Genomic DNA, 16,089 nt, shown 5'->3' on the forward strand with positions numbered 1-16,089 from the left:
TTAATTCTTTTTTTTATTTTTAGTGCAGTATAATTGATTTGCAATGCTATAAATGTCAGTTTTTGTTGAGCAGTGAGTAAGTTATACATATACATATACATATATACACTCTTATTTAGATTCTTTTCTCATGGAGCACAGACAGGTTCCAAATAGGAAAAGGAGTACGTCAAGGTTGTACATTGTCACCAGGCTTATTTAACTTATATGCAGAGTACATCATGAGAATCACTGGGCTGGATGAAGCACAAGCTGGAATCAAGATTGCCAGGAGAAATATCGATAACCACATATATACAGATGACACCATCCTTATGACAGAAAATGAAGAAGAACTAAAGAACCTCTTGATGAAAGTGAAAGAGGAGAGTGAAAAAGTTGCTTAAAGCTCAACATTCAGAAAACAAAGATCATGGCATCCAGTCCCATCACTTCATGGCAAATAGATGGGGAAACTGGAAACAGTGGCTGACTTTATTTTTGGGGGCTTCAAAATCATTCCAGATGGTGATTGCAACCATGAAATTAAAATACACTTACTCCTTGGAAGGAAAGTTATGACCAACGTAGACAGCATATTAAAAAGCAGAGACATTACGTTGTCAACATAGGTGCGTTTAGCCAATGCTAAGGTTTTCTCAGCAGTCATGTGTGGATGTGAGAGTTGCACTATAAAGAAAGCTGAGTGCTGAAGAATTGATCCTTTTGAACTGTGGTGTTGGAGAAGATTCTTGAGAGTCCCTAGGACTGCAAGGAGATCCAACCAGTCCATGCTAAAGGAGATCAGTCCTGGGTGTTCTTTGGAAGGAATGATGCTAAAGCTGAAACTCCAGTACTTTGGCCACCTCATGCTAGAGTTGACTCATTGGAAAGATCCTGATGCTGGGAGGGATTGGGGGCAGGAGGAGAAGGGGATGACATAGGATGAGATGGCTGGATGACATCACTGACTCGATGGACGTGGGTCTGAGTGAACTCCGGGAGTTGGTGATGGACAGGGAGGACTGGTGTGCTGCAATTCATGGGGTTGCAAAGTTTTGGACACAACTGAGCAGCTGAACTGAACTGAACTGAACTGATGGGACCAGATGACATGATCTTAGCTTTTTTGATATTGAGTTTTAAGCCATCTTTTTCATTCTCCTCTTTGACCCTCATCGGAGGCTCTTTAGTTCCTCTTCGCTTTCTGCCATTAGAGTTGTAACACTCACATATCTGAGGTTGTTGATATTTCTCCCAGCAATCTTGATTCCAGCTTTTAGGACTTATCCAGTCCAGCAGTTTACATGACATGCACTGCATATAAGTTAAACCAGCAGGGTGACAATATTCAGCCTCGACAGACTCCTTCACTAATTTTGAACCAGTTTATCGTTCCTTGTGTGCTTCTAACTGCTGCATTTTGAACGGCATACATGTTTCTCTTAAGACGGGTAAGGTTGGTCTGATATGCCTGTCTCTGTAAAAGTTTCCACTTTGTTGTGATCCACACAGTCTGGTGAGGTCAATGAAGCAGATGTTTTTCTGGAACTGCCTTGCTTTCTCTGTGTTCCAGCAAATGTTGGCAATTTGATCTCTGGTTCGACTGCCTTTTCTAAACCCAGGTTGAGCATCTGGAAGTTCTAGGTTTGCATAATGCTGAAGCCTAGCCTGGAGGATTTTGAGCATAACTTTACTAGCACTGGAGATGATTGCAACTGTTCAGTGGCTTGAACAGTCTTTAATACTGCCCTTCTTCCTGTCCTTACGCCAATGCTGGCTTTTCCAAATTTTATGACATATTGAATGGAGCCCTTATTAGCATCCTCTTTTAGGATTTTAAATAGCTTTGCTGGAATTCCATCACCTCCAATAGCTTTATTGGCAGCAGTGCTTCTTAAGCCCCACTTGACTTCACATTCTAGAATGTCTGGCTCAGAGTGAGATACTACACCATTGTGGTTATCTGGGTCATTAAGATATTTTTTTGTGTAGTTCTTCTGTGTACTTTTCCCTTCTCTTCTTGGTCTATTCTGCTTTATTAAATCACACAATACCAAAGACTCAAAGTGATCTTGAGAAAAAAGAACAAAGTTTGAGACCATGGTTGCTGATTTCAAATATATTAGAAAGCTATAGTAATCAAAACAGAATGCTTTGCTTCTAGCATGAAAACAGACACATAGATCAACAGAGCAGAACAAAGAAGCCGGAAAGAAACGCACACCCATATATTGTCGGTTAGCTTATGAAAAAGGAGCCAAGAATATCCAGTGGGGAAGGACAAGCTTTACAAAATGGCACTGGGGAAACTGGATAGTCCTATGAAAAAATGAAACTGTGCCCCTGTCTTTTACCACACAAAAAAATCAACTAAAAAGGGATTAAGAAGTTGAACATAAGACTTTAAGTGATTAAACCCCTAGAAGAATATATTGAGGTAATCTTCTTGCCATCAGTCTTTGCAACAAGGTTTTGGGTTTCAAACCAAAAGCAAAGACAACAACTGACAAAACAAACAAGTGGAATCACATTACACTCCAAAAAAGGAATATCAACAAAATCAAATGGCAATTTACAGATTGACAGAAGACATTTTCAAATCATATATTTGATAAGGGCTTAATATCCAAAAATACATGAGACATACAACTCAAGGGCAAAAAACCACAAATAATCCAAATTTTTAATGGAGTGTAAGAAAGTAAGAGTTTCAATAAATCTGAAGATTGGACTGTAGATGAGAGACACAGCAAGGTTTTCCTTCCAGAACAATAAAAGCCTGTGCCTTCCGGGCCTTACTTTCTTCATCTCCACTCACATGTTTGACAATTACAGTTCAATGTGTACATTCTTCAGTCAATACCTATCACCCCACAGTGAGCTATAATATGTACTAAGAACAGCCCCACTGAGAAAAAAAAAATCCTCTTATTTGCATCCTTACTAAATGAGGCATATCAGAAGGAAGGTAATTTCCAGAGTTTACCACTCCATTGTTTTATATATATTATTTCAAAATTGAGCTACCTAGTAAGGAAAATGAGTTAAGAGACCTCAATAATATATAGATAGAAAATCAGTTTTAAATGGGAGCATTAATGGATTATAATTTGGGGGTAATTTATTACTACTGTTGTAACTATAGTACTTTTGGTTCTCTACTGCATCCATTAATAATTTTTATAAATATTAATACCAACACAGGAACTGCTGCTGCTGCTGCTGCTAAGTCATTTCAGTTGTGTTTGACTCTGTATGACCCCATAGGCGGCAGCCCACCAGGCTACCCTGTCCATGGGATTCTCCAGGCAAGAACACTGCAGTGGGTTGCCATTTCATTCTCCAAGGCATGAAAGTGAAAAGTGAAAGTGAAGTCATTCAGTCGTGTCAGACCCGCAGGGACCTCATGGACTGCAGCCTACCAGGCTTCTGCACCCATGGGATTTTCCAGGCAAGAGTACTGGAGTGGGTTGCCATTGCCTTCTCCGGAGAATAGGGTAGGGTCAGGTATATAGACATTCAAAATTCTCCATTGCTTAGTGCATCAGGCACTCAAGGACCACCCTCACTGAAGTCTTTCTCTATTGCTCAACCTACAGGTACCAGCATGGAGAAAGAGATAGCTCTACTCCACAGGCAGTAGAACCCTACTTTTATGGCCTCATGGCTTTCCTTAAGAAGCATTCCATGCAGCAGATTTCTTCCATTCCATCCCATCAGGCTGACTCCCCACGGTCAATAGGAGTCCTCACCCTGGGATCATTCTGCAATCCCCATGGCTCCAGCTCCCAGCTTCCGTGGGCACCAGTGGACTTACAACCCTGTCCGAGGTATGAAAGGCTGCAGCATGGCTTGTCTATGTGGTTCTCGCTCTGTTCAGATTGTCACAGATTAGTGAGTTCACTCCCCAACAGCTTCAAATGCCTCCCCCATCCCAGTGGATGACCATGGACGCGGGGATCTCTCCCCTGCGCTTCAGCTCCCTCTCTCCCCAGGTGCAGGCTGTTCCCACTTGCTCTCCTCCTTCTTTCCCCTTCCTCCTTGTCCTTTCTTTCCTTTGTCCTACCAAGTTCTATATGGATCCGGATATTCCTTCTCAGTAGTCAGGGAGTCCTGTCAGTATTCACCTGGTCTTCTGTGAGAACTGCTGCATCTTTAGACATTCTTGATGCATCGGTGGAGAGAGGTATACCCCACTTCCAACTACACCTCCATCATCTTGTCCACCCCCATTTTTGCATGTATTAGAAATGAGTTTCCCTTTCTATTAAGTAACATTGCCATCACCACACATATTTAACTTTTGCTTTTTGAGAACACAGGTAAGTTCCACTCTCTTCAGTTCAGTCAAAGAGTCATGTCCCACTCTGTGTGACCCCAGGGACTGCAGCACACGAGGTTTCCCTGTACATCCTCGACTCCCATAGACTGTTCAATCTCATGATTAGATCATGAAGCTCAAACTTAGATTCTCACCTTATTAATGTCTTATACATGAAAATATGTAACCTTTAAAAATCTCTCCCTATTTGTCCTATCCTCCAGTCTTTGGCACTCATTTTTCTACTCTGAGTTCCCTTTTATTTATTTACTTATCTTTGAAACTCCTTATAGTTGAGATCATATTGTATTTCTCTTTCTCTGACTTAGTTTACTTAGTGTAATGCCCTCCAGTTTCATCCATGTTGCCACAGATGGAAGGATTTCTTTCTTTTTCTAATGGCTAAATAATATTTACCTATATATGTCACATCACATTGCTTTAATCCATTTACCTGTTGAAAGATACTCAGGTTGTGCCTATACCAAGGCTACTGTGAATAATGCTGCAATGAACATGGGAATACAGATCTCTCTTTGAGACAATGACTTCATTTCCTTTGACTATATATCCAGAAGTGGGATAATGGATCACATAAACATTCTCTTTTAAATTTCTTGAATAACCTCCACACTATGATTCCAATGGAGTTGCACTGGTATACATCCCTACCAACAGTGCATAAGCAATCCTTTTTCTCCGCATCCTCAATAACATTTATCATTTCTTGCCTTTTGGTACTAGCCATTCAAACAGGTAAGAGGTGATATCGCTTGTGCTTTTGATCTGCATTTCCTTTGATTATTAGTGATGCTGAGCATCTTGTCATATACCTTTTGATCATCTATATGTCTTATTTGTGGGAAAATGTCTATTCTTTAAAGATGTAGCATACATTATGTTTACTATATTCCAATATATGAAACTCAGTTGTCTACCTATATATCAACAACAAGCTATCAGAAAGTGGAATAAAGAAAGCAATCCCATTTGCTATTGCATCACAAAAAGATAAAACACTTAGAAATAAACTTAAGCAAGGTGTTGAAAGGTTTTATGCAAAACCATTAAGACATTGATAAGAGAAATTTTTAAAGAGTTAAAGATATGTAAAGTTAGGTCATCTATTCAATGTGTTTCTTGAGGTAGGATTTGTATTACTATACACTTCCCTCTTAGAACTGCTTTTGTTGCATCCTCTAGGTTTTTGATCATCATGTTGTCATTGTTCTTTGTTTCTACGAATGTTTTGATTTCCCTTATTTCTTCAGAAAACTGTTCATTATTTAGAAATGTGTTGTTTAATCACCATGTGTTTGTGTTCCTTAAAGTTGTTTTTTTTTTTTTTTTTCCTATAATCAATATCTAGTATGATAGTACTCTTGCCTGGAAAATCCCCTGGATGTAGGAGCCTGGTGGTCTGCAGTCCATGGGGTCGCTAGGAGTCGGACACAACTGAGGGACTTCACTTTCACTTTTCACTTTCATGCATTGGAGCAGGAAATGGCAACCCACTCCAGTGTTCTTGCCTGGAGAATCCCAGGAACAGAGGAGCCTAGTGGGCTGCTGTCTATAGGGTTGCACAGAGTCGGACACGACTGAAGCGACTTAGCAGCAGTAGCAGTAGCAGTATCATAGTGTTGTGGTCAGAGAAAATTCTTGATATTATTTCAATTTCCTTTAATTCACTGAGGTTTGAGTTGTGACCTAATATGAGGAGAATGTTCCATGTGAACTTGAGAAGAAAGTGTATTCTGCATTTGGATGGAATGTCCTGAAGATATATATTAGGTCTGTTGGCTCTAATATTTCCTTTTAAGCTTATGTTTCCTTATTACTTTTCTGTTCTGTTGATCTGTCCACTGGTATAGGTGCAGTGCTAACATGCCCTACAATTATTGTGTTACTGTCAATTTCTCCTTTTTTGTCAGTTAGTGCTTACCTTATATATTAAGGTGCTCTTATGTAGGGTACATAAATAGTTAAAATTGTTATGTCTTTTTCTTGGACTGATCCCTTGATCATTTGGCCATGTCCTTCTTTATCTCTTATAATAGTATTGATTTTAAGGTTTATTTTTTCTGATATGAGAATTGCCAATCTGGCTTTCTTTTGATTTCCATTTGCATGGAATATCTTTTTCCATCCACTCACTTTCAGTCTGTATGTGTCTCTAGGACTGAAGTGGGTCTCTTGTAGACCGCATATATATGGGTCTTGTTTTTGTATCCATTCAGCCAGTCTGAGTCTTTTGGTAAGAATGGAAGAAGATAATAGCAAATAAAACAACCAATAAAGGATTGCTTTCCAAAATACAAGCAGCTCAAACAACTCAGTCATCAAAAGCAAAGGCAAGAACTGCAAAAATAAACTAGTGAGAACACATCAAACTCAAAACCTTCTGCGTAGTAAAAAGAAGCCATCAATAAAATGAAATGACAACCTATGGAATGAACAAAAATTTGCAAATCACATATTTGGTAAGGGCTTTGTATCCAAGTATATATAAGAGACTTATGCAACTCAGTATGAAAAGAAATCAAACAACCCAAATTATTAAATGAGCATAGGAAGAGTAAATGTTTTGAAAAATCATTTCAAAAGAAAGATAACAGACACTGTGAGTTTTTCCTTCCAGAACAAAAGCCTGTGTCTTCCTGGCATTGCTCTCTTTAACTCCAATCACCTGTTTGGTGATGCAGTTCATGGGATACATCCTTTACCCAATAGCAATCACTGAACACTGAGCTATGTGCGCTCAGAATAGCCTTATTAACTATAACAAACTAATAATTACATACTTAATCTTGAGGCATCTAAAATCCAAGGTGATTTTCATAATTCTCCACTCCATTGTTTTCTACATTCTTTTTCAATATTGAAACACCTAATATGGAAAAATGAGTGGGGGACTCAATAATACATGCATAGAAAGTCATTTAAAACTCGGAGAATTACTGGATACATTTTGGGGGAATGTATTATTACTAATACTATTGGAATTTTATTGCCTTTAATTCTCTGCTATACTAGTGGATATTGATTTAAAATAGTAATAACAACATACAGCACATAGTACTCAGGGTACAGTAGATTAAGAAAGACAAAGCTTATGAGGCAGGAAGGGAAATCACAGAAAATTAGCAATGGTATCAAAACAAGGGGCCGTATTACCTAGAAAGAAAGCAGAGTTCTCTAATTGTTCGGAGACAACACGGACAAGCCAGATGAGAGCCAACCAGCTTAAACTGTGTACCAGAAACCGCACCAGAAGGAAAATGAAGTTCATAAAAATATGCTGATGCTAAACGCCAAAATCCAGACAGTAAGAGAATAGGGTAAGGTTTATGTAGATGCTGAAAACTACTCAGAGAGGTAGACATGGAAGCAAATACATGAATGAGCATCAGAAAGATCAAAGCACAAAAGGGTCTGAAAAATAAATCATCAAGGGACTTGGTAGTCTGATCAAAAGAATAAGAGAATCAAATTAGAAAACCAAAGTATAAAGATTTGTGCACATGATAGACCAGAGAATGATCAGCAGAGAAAATTTCGGCCTTAGTGACCAGTGAACAGAAGCCTCCAACAATTGGAACAAAAACCCTGGGCAGGACTTACGACTGTGCGCTTCTGGGAACAGCCTCAGTTTCAAAGTTTGGGCACTATACCACCTAAAAGTGAATGCAAACAAGGATTATACCTTGCTATGAAACTGAATCAGAGACAATAGTGTTGATTAGTTTACTTTTGTCATTCAACTGTAAAGTTAATGAATCACTAATCAATGATAATTGACATCATCAGTTTAGAGTCAGATCCTCTTTAGTCATACAATGGATATCTGAACCTGTTATATGATCCCCAATAACAGTTTTTATAATTGAATTTCTTGATGTTTAATTGAAGGGGAATTGCTTTACAATACTGTACTGCTTTTGGCCAAACATCAGCATGAATCAGCCATAGGTATACCTATGTCCTCCCGCTCTTGAACCTCCTTCCCACCTTCCTTCCCGTCCCACGCCTCAAAGCTGTTACAGAAAAATATGGAAGCCTTCACAAATTTGTGTGTCATCCTTGGGCAGGGGTCATGCTAATCTTCTCAGTATTATTCCAATTTTTTAATATATGTGCTATCAAGCAAACACACAAATAACAATTGGAGGAATGTCATGGAAACATATAGAATATCATATAGGAAACGGTACGCCAGTCCAGGTTCGATACAGGATCCTTGGGGCTGGTGCACTGGGATGACCCGGAGTGATGGTACGGGGAAGGAGGTGGGAGCGGGGTTCAGGATGGGGAACACGTGTTTGCACGTGGTGGATTCATGTTGATGTGTGGCAGAACAAATACAATATTGTACAGTAATTAGCCACCAATTAAAATAAATAAATTTAAATTAAAAAAATAAGTATTTGATATAAAATATTAAAAAAAACAATTTAACAAAAAAAAATCATATAGTTAGTCATCTACCAATAGATGATCAATTACATTAGGAATTAGGGTATTCTGCTATATTTACCACCTCTTATAAAATTGAATTTTATAAGGTCCAAAGTTTCATGAAGGAATTAAGCATATATTTATGCATAGCACATATATACATGCAGAGATATATACACACAAATACGTTTATGTTATATAAGCTATTATCCTCCTTGCCTGTCACAATAAGCTCTTTAGTTGATGAGAGAGATAGTCCCAAATATCTCCAACTTATATGTCGCTTTTTTGAGGACCACTTCTTTTATTTTCATCACCTAATTTTAAATAACCATTTTTTTCTTAGATACCATGCCCCTTTAAACTAAGAGCAGAGAAAACCTAGAAAATGCTGATATCTTATCCTTAATTAAATTATCACTCTTATGGTAAATTTGAAAAAGAATTATGTTCAGATCTCATTCAGGAGGCTAAAATCTCTATTTTATCAGTTCTCTTGTCCAAACTCATTTCTTGCTCACTTCAGTCTTAAATTCTGCTTACTTACAAAGGATGCACAGGAAAAGTAATATTAAAATCATGCTAGTAAGAGTCTATGATTTATGCTTCTGTTGGCCAAAGGTAGGGCCAGGAATAATTTCTGAAATATTATAATACATCACAGAAGCATGAAGGTCTAGTTCTACTGTCAAAGAGAAGATGTTTGGAGGTGGTTCAAAACTAAGCCCCATGGGTTGTCAGGATGTACTCCTGACGAGACAGGTAAATTTTGTCCCTAAAAAGTCAAAGTCAGGAAGAGGCAGGCCTTGTTTGCAGAGCCAATGGCGTTGTCTTGGATGCTGACCAGGCAATATTCTTGTGTTACCATTTGGAGATTTATTTGCTATTTTCTCGAGGAAACAAATGTAATGAGAAGAATAAACATGGATAAGAGTAGAGGAGCTGCCAAGGTGCCAAGAAGAAGGGCTAGCCAGGAGAACCAGGCCCCCACACTGATAAGCATCAAAGACTGTAACAGTGAGTGTTTTATAGACAGAGCAGAACAAATGGATAAAACCAGTGTTCTAGGGTCACTGCTGTTTTGCAGTCAAAGACAAAATATTTTTCTCTTTAAGCAGAGTCATCACAGCTCCTGATGTGGTCCTGGTTACACACATGCAGACCGAGGGCCACAGGCATGTGTGATGTGACATCAGGAGGTGAACAGATGAGTGTACTGGTGCCCAGTGACCTGCATCTGCTAATAATGGGACCTGGGGAAAATTACTTGCCCTCTCCAACTCACTGCATTTTCATTAACATAACGATGATCATAGCAAGATTAAGGCTATCTCACAGGGTTCCCGTGAAACACAAATTTTAAGATGTTTTAAAGCTTTTGGGAAAGTATCAAAGACATGCATGGGGTTGCTAAGGTAAGTGAGCAGATCCAAGGTACAGTATCCTTTTTCTCTTAGTATTCTCTCTGTACTCAAAAGTAGTGATCAGTCAGTCATGTGTTTACTCTTACCCCAGCGTGATGGTAAACCACACAGATCGACTGGACTTTTCTTGTCATTTCAGTGTCTAAAATTCAAGCATTAGTTGATGTAAAATGAAAAAATTGCAAACTCCTAGAGGGCCTCGCTGCTCGGAGTCTGCAGAGTCCCAACATTAAACTGTCTTAAAAGAATGGCCTAAACACTGGCTCAGAATTAAGTTCCAAATGTTTGCACAGCACAGAAGTACTTCTGGGAGCAATTCAAAAATACGGGAAGTAACCTACTTCTCCAACTCTCTATCTGTGCAAATATCATCATCCATCTAAATTTACACAGAAGGCGCTCCTTCTTCCCCACCCCAGCTTCTACAGGAACAACTCCTGATCAGAGCAACAGCGAAAGAAAAGGCTTCCCTCCACAGGATGGATTTGATGACCTCAGGTGACTAGATCATCTCAGAATGGTTCATGTTTTTATTTAAACAGGGTCCTGCCAGCTGCTGCTGCTGGTCATGTCTAATCTGCTCCTGTGCCAAGGCAACTCATGCCCGTCCTGCGGTCCTGACGTGTTTGTCTCCTTACGGAAATCCTTTACAGACAAGTTTATGAATGCCGTCAGCCTCTCCCACGACTTCCATAACCTTTCCATAATAATGTTCAATGAGTTTGTAAGTACTCTGGTGGTGGTGGTTTAGTTTCTTAATCCTGTACTACTCTTGCGACCTCGTGGACTGTAGCCCGCAAGGCTCGCAGAAGGAAACCTCCCCTAACTGACAGGGCTATACTATCCTTTAAACAAGAAGGCTGCCATAACACACTCTCTAGGTCAAAGAAGCCATCAGTTCATAAGATGTTGAAATCGAAGTAAGGATCAGTTTTGTGAAATCTCAAATAAAAGAAGTGCAATAACTTTTTCAATTTCCTTTCATTCATTTTCTTTTTTAAATTTCCAAAATGAATGATTTGGTATTTGTCAGCCAAGAATGCCATAAAAGAATACAATAGACTCAGTGGAATAAACAACAGAAATTTATTTCCTCACAGTTCTAGGGGCTAGAAGTCCCAGATCAGGGTGCCAGCAAGGTGAGGTTCTGGTAAGAACTCTTTCTTCCCAGGCTGGCTTCTCTGTGACTCCTCACAAAGGGTGGGGGGTGGGGAAGAGAGATAGAGGAAAAGACACAGAGACACAGAGAGAATTCTCTGGTGTTTCGCTTCATGAGGACGCTAAACCTATTGGATCAGAGTTCCACCTTAAGAGCTCATTTGACCTTAATGGGCTTCGCTGGTGGCTCAGATGGTAAAGAATCTGTCTGTAATGTGAGAGACTTGGGTTCTATCCCTGGGTCTGGAAGATTCCCTGGAGACTGGAACGGCAAGCACTCCAGTATTCTTGCCTGAGAAATCCCATGGACAGAGGAATCTGGTGGGCTATAGACCATGGGATCCCGAAAATCAGAACCCTTTTCAAAACACAGCACTTTGGCAGTTAGGGCTCTAACACATGAAGAACATAGATTCAGTCCATAATACTACCTGACACAAAGCACTTTCAGGTGGGACTGGGGAAAAGGAAGCGTGTTGATTTTCTGGTCCTTCAGTGTCTCTCTGGGCTTTCTTCTCCAGGCTCAGAGTAAATAGCCAATAAATGAGAACTGCTCTGCAGTGAACTGGGTGGTTGGAACATGTTAAACAAAGCTGAATCCCGTTCACAGAAACGAATACTTCGTAGTTTTTTTAAAGGTACAAATTATTGTTTTAAGATTTGCAGTGAATAGGTTTCCAGCTACAATAGAAGGGGAGTTTACAATTGGAAACAATTATTCTCTTTCTGAGGAAGGTATTTGAAAGTTGTATGTTAATTCTTTTAGGTCAATCAAGGAGCACACAGTTGAGCAGACAGCTAATAAAAGGCGGTGCTAAGGTTTCTATTAAATTCACGTAGTTCTTTTTACTCACTAGGTTTTCTTTCATCCTCCATTTTGACTGTCCATTTTTTTTTCCAACTCTTCCAAGTAAACAAATATTAAATGGTTAAATATAGGTGCATGCATGCACTCTAAGTCACTTCAGTTGTGTCCAACTATTGGCAACCCTACTGACTGTAGCTGAACAGGCTCCTCTGTCCATAGGATTGGCCAGGCAAGAATACTGGAGTATGCTGCTGTCCCCTCTTGCAAGGGATGCTCCTCACCTAGGGATCAAACCTGAGTCTTGTTATATCTCCTGCATTGGCAGGAATGTTCTTTACCACTACCGTCCCCTAGGAAGCACCAAATATTGGTACATATGTACTATATTTGGTCCAAATAGTAAAAAAAAAAAATAATAATAATAAAAAAAGAGAAGGGAAAAGGTTAAACTTAGAAAAGTTATATGTAAAATCATTTTTATAGAGACAATATATAGAAAAGTAGGAGAAGAATGACTTTCAAAATTTGTGATGCCCCTCCATTAAAAAAAGTACACGTTTATCAAACATGTTAGTGTTCAGTTAATGGGTTCATCTACTGAATGCCCAACAACCCTAACTAATTGCCTGATCACTTTCAGAATGAAAAATATGCCCAGGGCAAACTGTACTATATCAATGCCACCAAGAGCTGCCACACCGATTTCTTCCATACTCCCGAAGAAAGAGATAAAGCCCAGCAGATGAACGTGAGTCTTTCACCTGGGTTTTTCACTGGATCAAATGAGACAGTATGTAGGTCACCAGACTTCAGATTATTAGAGGTTATGTTAAGTGTACATGCAAAAAAGGTGGAGGAACCGTAAGCAATTGAAGAGAAACTATATTATGCAGCTGATGAAGCATGAGCAAAATCAAGGGATGACTAAAGATCTGTAGTTGCAAGATAAATAACAGATCTATAAATTGTCCATGTAGACAACTTTAGTTCAACCAATGCATTAGACACAGGATTGCAGCTATTATTCTGTATGAAAACAGGAAATGAATGGAACTTCCATGTGTAAAATATAAGGTTGCAAAATTCATGAATATGTAAGAAACACACCCCAGTTTTGAGTACTCCCTGTTACTAGTAACTCCTACGTGGGAGTCCTATACTGCACCACCCAAGCCTCTGCGTCTGCCTTTCAAGGCTCTCCTGATTCTGCTTCTACTTCTCTGACACCTTCATTCTTCATTCTCAATGACTCCTCCATCGCGACTCCTCCGTCGCCTTTTATTCTTAATTTGTAAGTCTCCCCCAAAAGGCCTATAAACACTGCTTTGCTTCTCATGGCCACAACAATTGCCTCTGTTCTGAGGACAACACAGTTTACATATCAAGCCTCAATCATTTATGGCAACTCCAAATTTTCACTGTTATAATCTCTCCTTTCTGATTTCCTGCATTATCCTTCCTCCTAACATTATTTAAAATATTTCCACATGCATCCCCCCTTAAAATTCTATCTTCTCTCTTTACAACCTTCTTAATGATACCAGCATTCTTTTCCCCTGTTAAGCTCAGTAATAATGAGGGTGAACAAGTAAAGGAAAAAGGACAAAGAGGAAGAAGATTGGGATTTTCAATAAGCTTAAATTTAAAATTTACTGAGAGTTACTACATGGCCTTACATTTTATTCAGCACTTTATGTGCATTACTATATTTAATCCTATTCAGTTCTCTGTTCTTTACCAGTAAAACAGTTCATGGCTGCAAAGAAATCAAGCATATTAACTAGAGATCTTCAGCTCCTGGGATTTTCAGGCTCAATTCTGCTAGTAATAGTGAACTAACGGGGAACCCTCCATTGTGAATCTCACTGATGCTATAACTAAAAACAACGTTGGGCCATTTTCTTCCCAGACACATGTCAACAAAACAGACTGTTCTGATATCAGCAGGGGGCTGGTGTGGGATCAGCTGAGGAGAGAAGCCTGTTTAGGAATGTCATGTCCTCTTACTTGTCTCTTTGTTGTAATATCATACAACAATTACCGATCAAAAATCAATATGGAGGACCCATCTGATTCATTAATATGGATGAATCACTGGGTGAGAATGATGTGGGCACAGGTGGAATCCCTCTTTCCTGGGGCAGGCAATGCAGCACATACTGACTTGCATAAATACTTAGATTCTCTCAGGCAAATATACAAACACAAGAGAACTCACTGAGTGGTGGTAGAATTTCAGAGGAAAAAAGAAAATTCTTCAGCTTATAAATTAGAACACATCAGAAGAATCAGTTCCTAAAACAACCTAGATTTTTTAAAATTCAGTGAAATGTTAATAGCTTACATTTTATACTTTTGCAACTTTTACTACCTTCAAAAATCTCTGCATGCACATAGAAATAACCAAAAGTTTTTTAGGTCAACTGCTCTGAGCAAAGATCACATGTTACCAAAACCACTGAATTATGTTTTTTTAATGAGACTATTTCTTCTGATTGCTTAGATTGAAGACCTTAGTAAGTGGACACTCATGTTACTGTACTCCTGGAATAATCCTCTGTATCATCTAGTCACAGAGATGCAGAGTATGAAAGAAGTGTCAAAGGCCTTCCTATCAAGTGCCACAAAGATTGAGAACATGTCACAGAAACTTCAAGCATTCATAGAGCGTCAATTCAGCAAGGTGAGCATCCTGCAGAGGGCTTTCTTGCTTTGTTCATGAATGAAAGAGGTGACCTCTGTAATGCGTAAGGATTTGGAAATATCTCATTTTGTAAGAAAAAGATTTATCACTACTATATGCTAGACTGCTACTACATAAAGCAGGAGCCTAGACATTCATAGTGATAGATTCTACTGTAAAGGAATCAGAATTTCACTGCAACTTTTGACACATGCAGCCTTCCCTGCATTGCACACATTCCACCAAAAGCTTGCCTCTTCCTGGGCACTGGTGGTTGTAATGTTTTCAAGAGTAATAGTACTAGAGAACAGACTTTCCAAGAACAGCATTTTTCTTCAAAGTATCCCAGGACATCTGCTATTGAAGTTCCACTTGTCTGCTTTCTCTGTTGTCCTCAAATCAACGGATGCGAGAGGGAAGGAAGAAAAGAGAAAGTTAAAACTAATCTTGAGTTCCATTTCTACTTTTTAGATTTCTAATAGTTTTCTCAGAGGCTGGCTCCAAAATCCATATCTAGAGAGTTTTATATTCATATGTCTTCCCCAAATCTTTAGTTGATAATTGGAAGAAAAAAAGATAAGCAAATACTAATAAAACGCATAATAAGTCATTATCATTTGGGTATCCAGATTATTGTTCCAGTCTTGAATACTATGCACAAGGCTCGCAGTAGCTGGTCAGGACACCCATCACTGACGTCCAGCGATGAAGATAGGCGTCATTCGGAATTTTATAACCTGTTCCACTGCCTGCGCAGGGATTCACGTAAAATTGACATGTACATCAAGATCCTGACGTGCCGAACCCACAAAACGTGCTAAATCCACATCCATCCCATCCAGCTCTGAGATGGTCATAATGATCTATCCCACAGTGGACAACTTGAAATTTACAGTTTTTTAGTGCATGCTTTGTAATGGGTCTCCTCTTAAAAAATAAACACAGACGCTTTAGAGATGTGAAAATCTAAGAGGGCAATTTGTTAACATTTCTTATCTCCATTTAAGAGTAAATCAAAAGAAAATCCACCCCTACAATTGAGAGAACGAAGCACCTATTACAATTAGTCACAAATAGCAGAAGCTGTCATTACAAAGAAGACCATTAAGAGATTATGTAAGAATCACAGCCAATTATTCTGGGTCAAGTTATTAGAATCAAAGAATTAGACAATTGTTCATGGTTCTGGTCATGCTACCAAGAAGACTGAATTCTCAGGATTCTTTATGAAAGCCAGCCATGACTTTCAGCCAACTAT

The 16,089-nt window shown here is 39.0% G+C and overlaps 1 protein-coding gene and 1 non-coding gene across 2 annotated transcripts; one reads left to right on the top strand and one right to left on the bottom strand.

The window, feature by feature from the left end:
* Nucleotides 1-3,757: 3,757 nt before the first annotated feature.
* LOC129647444 (placental prolactin-related protein 1) lies at nucleotides 3,758-15,652 on the top strand. The gene is made up of 5 exons (XM_055574536.1): nucleotides 3,758-3,812; nucleotides 10,725-10,906; nucleotides 12,789-12,896; nucleotides 14,652-14,831; nucleotides 15,461-15,652. Exons 1-5 carry the CDS (start codon nucleotides 3,758-3,760, stop codon nucleotides 15,650-15,652), a joined length of 717 nt encoding a protein of 238 aa, XP_055430511.1.
* On the bottom strand, nucleotides 8,347-8,456 carry LOC129648002 (U6 spliceosomal RNA). The gene has a single exon (XR_008712608.1). It is a non-coding gene; the product is annotated as a U6 spliceosomal RNA (small nuclear RNA).
* Nucleotides 15,653-16,089: the final 437 nt, after the last annotated feature.

The sequence above is a fragment of the Bubalus kerabau genome, chromosome 3 (genome assembly GCF_029407905.1).
Source record: "Bubalus kerabau isolate K-KA32 ecotype Philippines breed swamp buffalo chromosome 3, PCC_UOA_SB_1v2, whole genome shotgun sequence".
Taxonomy (NCBI): domain Eukaryota; kingdom Metazoa; phylum Chordata; class Mammalia; order Artiodactyla; family Bovidae; genus Bubalus; species Bubalus kerabau.

Excerpts from the sequence above, each read along its gene's own strand:
- LOC129647444 (XM_055574536.1), top strand. The coding sequence starts at position 3,758 with ATGGCTCCAGCTCCCAGCTTCCGTGGGCACCAGTGGACTTACAACCCT. Across the intron at positions 3,813-10,724 it reads GACTTACAACCCTGTCCGAG|GGTCCTGCCAGCTGCTGCTG; the intron begins GTATGAAAGGCT and ends TTATTTAAACAG. Across the intron at positions 14,832-15,460 it reads TAGAGCGTCAATTCAGCAAG|ATTATTGTTCCAGTCTTGAA; the intron begins GTGAGCATCCTG and ends TTGGGTATCCAG.